General features: G+C 35.2%; 1 protein-coding gene across 3 annotated transcripts in view; it reads left to right on the forward strand.

The window, feature by feature from the left end:
- Positions 1-6,000, forward strand: part of MPP6 (membrane protein, palmitoylated 6 (MAGUK p55 subfamily member 6)) — a 92,365-nt gene that overhangs the window by 49,183 nt on the left and 37,182 nt on the right. For all 3 annotated transcript variants that reach the window (XM_012720894.1, XM_004676780.2, XM_012720895.1), the window contains exon 2: positions 5,010-5,128. In XM_012720894.1, the coding sequence (XP_012576348.1) occupies positions 5,012-5,128 (117 nt within the window). In that variant the 5' untranslated portion in view covers positions 5,010-5,011. The remainder of the gene's footprint in view (positions 1-5,009; positions 5,129-6,000) is intronic.

Below are 6,000 nucleotides of genomic sequence, written 5' to 3' on the forward strand. Positions count from 1 at the left end.
AGGGAGTAGAACAGGGGAATGACCAAGAGGCAGCATGTTTATTCTCATTGACACAGGCATCTGGAGATTTTAGGGAGCTTCAATCGGTGCCAGCTTGCTTTCCTATCATCTGGTGGTAGGCAATTTCAGTGTTTTGTTTTGTTTTGTTTTTCCCTTGTAAGAAAACGAGGTGGTTAAATCTAGAGAGTCTGGTGGGACAGGAAGAGAGAGATGTCCTTTTGTCACAGCAGCATTTCTGTTTCAAGCAGGCCAGGATTTTTGCATCAGGACAGGGAAAAGACTGGAGTAGTCATAATTACAAACGGTGGTGTAGATGGAATCTAACAAGGCTTACAGTCCATGAAATTTACATAATAATTCCTTATGAAGGATAGGAGGTTCCTGATGTAGTATGGACAAGAAATGATGGTGACTAGGATTCAGGAAGGGATAACAGAAAGAAATTGTAGGGTTCTTCAAATATTTAGGAGTTAGAACAAAGTAAAAAGTAAATTCTAAGTTTTATTCTTAACACTTTCAAAGTCTCAATTATTCTTGCCCATTTTCTTTTTCATGTTAGTTATTACCTTTGTTTCTTAATTAAACTTAACTGCTATTTTAATAGTGATTCTGAAGGGAAGGAATGTAAACCTAAGTAGTCAATCGACCATAAGTAACAGCCCTAGCCATGACATTTGAAACGTCACCCTCCATTAGCATGTTGAATCACATGTAGCTGTTCTGTGAAGGTTTGTCTGTGGTGGTACCTGTTCTGTAGCCTGTGACTTAGAGCACTTTTACACTCACTGGCACATGTCCCTTGTTTACATTAGTGCTTTTTTCCAAATATATTGGTTTAGGTTTATATATTTTCTCTTTCAAGTAAGAATTGTGAAATAACTTTACCAAAGTATTCTGTTAGGATTTCTATTAGGATTTATTCCCTTTTTAAAAGAATAATTTTGGAGAGAATTGGCATTTTGTAGAATTGAATCTTTTCATCATAGAACATGGTTTCTTCGCTTACTCATTTTTTTTTTTTAAGATTTATTTGTGCATACAGAACTGGGGTACAGGCCAGAGGTGCAGAGGTGGTGAGAGGATTCACCAGAGACAGAGTGGGGAGCAGAACAGGCAGATCGATGAAGTACACTGCTTAAGGGAACAGTGGGTAATCAGGAGAGGTCTGCTGCACTATGTAGATCACCTCTGGGACAGGTAGGGATTGAACTCATGCAGAAGTGGCTTTAGCTTCTTAGTGCTATGCTTTAACCCTCTGTGCCACCAAGGAAGGCCCTATAATTTTCTTTTTTTATAAAGTGAGTTTAGTATATTGTTTTCTTTTTTTAGTTGAATTTTGAAATCTACATTGAAGTTGGAAAGTTTTCAAGTCTTTTCTGTGTTTTGTCGTAAAAACATAAAAAACATTTTCTTGGAGGTTAGATAGAATTAATTCTTAAATAAATCTGAGCCTAATCCCTTTTTTAAGGGTGAATTTTGAAAAGCTTCTCAATATCTTCTATTATGATCCATTTCTATTTTACTTCTCTCCCCTAAACTTTCTTACTGACATTTTTCTAAAAAATAATCTACATGGGCCCTCCCTGGTGGTGCAGCAGGTTAAGGCGCAGCGGGTTAAAGCGCAGCACTGAGAAGCTAAAGCCACTTCTGCATGAGTTCGATCCCCGCCTGCCCCGGAGGTGACCACATGGCGTGCAGACCTCTCCTGACCCCCCCGCTGCTCCCCTCAGCAGTGTACTTCGTTGATCTGCCTGTTCTGCTCCCCACTCTGTGTCTGGTGAAGCCTCTCGCTGCCCCTGAGCCTCTAGCCTGTACCCCTGTTCTGTATGAACAAATAAATAAATCTTAAAAAAAAAATCTACATGACTAGATTTTAAAAGAAATTTGTTCATTGTTTTCTCTTATTTGTCTCTGCTTGCCATAATTTTCTCATCTAGTGTTACTTGTCTTCTCCTTTATTAATAAGACTAGCTCCACATTTTTTGTCTTTTAGCTTTTGAAAATCTGTGGGTTTCCATCTAAATTTCACTTTTATTTCTTTTTCCTATTTCAGGATTTCCCATTATCTTGTGAATTTTGGTCTTTTATGGTCCATGACGGATTTCTCAAACTTGCCCTCTTATCACCCTCTTGTAGTGGGAGAATTCTTCAGTTTAATCTTCCATGTTATAATTTAATTTGTTTTCTTTTAATGCTTTTCTCTTTTACCCTAATTATCATTTCTTTGTAGTGCATTATGAGTTTTTTGTAAGTGGTTTATTCATATTTGTAATTGAAGGGTCTAGATTAAATATATCAAATATCTCTAGCTTACATAAGGGTCTCATTTATATGTCATTGATTCTAGTTTTTGATTAAAAGGTTCATCTTCGAGTAGTTAACAGAGGAGTGGAACTTTTAGGTCATTTACTTTCTGATTTTTGGAACTTTGTTTTTCTTCATGGAATCTCTAAGTAATTTGAGCATCTTCTTTGGCTCCCAAACAACTTTGCAAGACCCTACTACAAAGCTTCCTATTTCAAATAGTAAGCTTTTACTAATTAGAACTAGTTACCTTGTAAATTATTCATGTCTGATTATTATAGATTTATGTTTAATATTTTATATGGTTCTCATTTTTTGTTGTAACTTTATATTTCCCTATGTCTTAAGATAACTCAGTCATACAAAAGCTATGTTCTTAGTCATTCATTTTTTTAGATAACTAGTGTACAAAGAAAGACCAACTCATTGGTAATCAGGGAAGTTCTATTTACTGTTTAACTTCGTAGGTTAAGTGGAGCAACAGGGTTAGTTAATTCACCCAGGACCTCATCCAACCTTGCCACTAATTCCTACTCACCCTATGAAAGGGTAGATAGACCACCTTCCAGTTCTCACCTTTGGGATTAAATAGCAGGTGAATTATGTTGAAAACCAAGGGAGGAATTTTAAGCTTTGACAGAGACATTAAGAATAACATTAAATTCAACTTCAGAAAAAATTACAACCAAGAGAAAACTAAGTCTTACCTGCTGTTCTGAGACTGTTCTGAGACTTAGAAAAGGGGCAGAAAATGACGAGTTTCAGTCTGGGCCAGCTGGACAGGCACGTTACTGTGTATCTGGCACCATCAGCACAGAGAACCCTTCAACTCCATGACAGTGCTTCCCAGCGTATTAGAATTGTCCTTTAAGCAAGCTCCTCAGTTCAAGGAAGTACTTAAGATGCTTACTTTTCTGACTGGGGGATAAGAGGTATGTTACCTGATGGTTTTGGGGGACACTTCAAGAGACTGGGCTTTAGGTCTTTGACTGCTAGCTGGTGTTGTCAATGAGAGCTCCCACTTTGTACTTGACTGAGGTGACTAGCTTATAGTCAGGGCCTTCTGATAGCTCAGGTTCTCATTGTAGGCACAGATGCCTTCTGGAAATTGGATAAATTGGAAGGAAGGGTGGGTGATATAGGAGTGTTGGTTCACTATGCCTCTCCAGTTTTCATAGTACTGTTTTTTGAAAGACTATTCTTTCCTTTACTGAATTGTCCTGCCATCCTTGTTGAAAACCAATTAGCTATAATGTACAGATTTATTTCTAAACTCTCATTTAATTATGTTTATCTTTATGTCCTTAAATACATTCTATTATTAATTAAGATTTAGCTTTCCAGTAAGTTTATGCATGGGTCTACAGCTTTGTCCATTTTGAAGATTAACTGACTGTTCTGGATTCCTTACATTTCTCATACAATTTTAGGATCAGTTTTATCAGTCTCTGCAAACAACAGCAAAATGGCAAGTGAGATTTAGATGCAGGATTGCCTTAAATCTGCAGCTCTCTTTGGGAAACATTGGCATCTTAATAATATTAAGTGTTCCAGCCCATCAATATGGGCTTTTTTCTATTTATTTAGAAAATAATGCTCTTTAGTTTGTTCAGTGATGTTTTACAATTTCCGTGTACAAGTCTTGTACTGTTGTTATATTTATTACTATTTACTCTTTTGATACTCTTGTAAAGGGAATGATGTTCTTAACCTTATTTCCAGATTGCTCTTTGATAGCATATAGAAATATAATCGATTTTTGTTTATTGAGCTTTATATCCTTCAACTTTACCAAACTCTCTGGTTTGAGAAGGTTTGATTTTACATTTTTAAGGATTTTCTATATACAGTATCATGTCATTTGTGAAAAAAGAGGCAGAGTGAGAAAGAGTTTTACTTATTTCTTTGCAGACTGAAAGCCTTTTTTTTTTTTCCTACTTACCCCTGACTAGAACCTTTAATACAATTGTTAATAAGGATTTTAAGAGTGAACATCTTGTCTTGTTCATGGACTTATGGGCAAGCATCCAGTCTTTCACTATTAGCAATGGTCTTAGCTGTGGGTTTTTCATAGATGTTCATTATTAAGCTAAGGTTATTTCCTTTCTATGTCTAGTTTGCTTAGTGTTGTTATCATGCAAGGATATTGGATTTTGTCAAATACATTTTCTATGTCTTTTGAGTTGTGGTTTTGGTTTTTGTTCTGTTAACACAGATTTATTACATCCTGTATTGATGAAGCCCGTCTGTGTTTACCTGGATTAAATTGCAGTTAGTCATTGTATACAACCCTTTTCATGTGTTCATTGTTTTTCATGATTTAGTAGCACAGTCTTTAATTTTTTAATTTTCAGTAGAGTGCATCAGTGAAGCCACTGGCTTTGAGCTTGTCTGTTTACTACTGTAATTTCTCTCTATATGTTAAAATTTGTACTTTTTGAGTTGTTTTTAAATTTGCAAAATTTAAAGTATGAGGTTGTAAGTATATATCAGACTATCTGATAAAGCCCAAGTGCACATGAAAATCTGTCATGGAAAGGCAATTTAAAACTTACAGTGTTTAACAATTCAGTTTTTTAAAATGTAACTTTTTAAAACTGTTGTTAATCTTTTCATTTGCATTATTTTATCATCTTACTCCATAATGATTTGAAATTTAAGGTTTTTTTTTTTTTTTTTTTTTAATGTTGCTTTTATCTTCACAGCAATGCAGCAAGTGTTGGATAACCTTACGGAGCTGCCTTCATCTACAGGAGCAGAAGAAATAGACTTAATTTTCCTCAAGGGAATTATGGAGAACCCTATTGTAAAATCACTTGCTAAGGTATATTGGTGTACTCATAAGAGTCCTAAATTATTCTTAAAATTGTGTTTGTAGAAGTCTTTTCTGATGTCATTGTTTTAGAACTTGGTTGATGTGCCTTACTTGGGTTAGTTAGCAAACAATACAGTTCTTATCACATAAATGAAGCCTACTGTAGACAAAAATGAACAGTAATTTTGCCTTTCTTCTGCTAACCTAAAATAAAAGATGGAATACCCATAGATTGGGCCTAACACCTGATATATTTTTTGATAATATAATAGTTTGTTTTTACATCATTTTGTGACTTCCCCATCATCAAATCACCCGTCATCACCATAGTCCAGTGCATTTCCCTCCCCCCACTGTTTTTGATCCCATTCCCCACTCCACCCCCACAAAATGTCTGTGGTACATAGTTGTTCATTATTATTATTTTCTCCTCTGGTCCTTTATACTCCTGCTGTGAGTGAAACCGTCCAGTATTTTTCCTTTGCTTTCTGGCTTATTTCACTAAGCACGATCTTTTCCATGGTGCTGCAAAAGGCATGCTAACAATTAATATTTTAAGGAAGTGATAACCACACAGTAATGTTGTAACAGATTCTGAGAAAAAGATATTGGTCTCATCTCTTTTCACAACAGTAAGGAAAACAGTAAGATTTTCTTCTTTCACTTTAAGCAGTGTACCTGCTTTTCATTTATATTCTTGATTTCATATATTTAGTAGTTTTTAAAATCTTGGTTTACTTTTTTTCAGAACCCTGATATTTTAAGTCTGTTCTGTAATTGTAATCAACTCTGTAGAAATCTAAATTGTCCATAAATATATATATTTTTTTAAAGATTTATTTATTTATTCATACAGAACTGGGGTACAGGCCAGAGATGTG

This window comes from Condylura cristata, unplaced genomic scaffold (assembly GCF_000260355.1).
Source record: "Condylura cristata isolate star-nosed mole 26May11 unplaced genomic scaffold, ConCri1.0 scaffold00005, whole genome shotgun sequence".
Taxonomy (NCBI): Eukaryota; Metazoa; Chordata; class Mammalia; order Eulipotyphla; family Talpidae; genus Condylura; species Condylura cristata.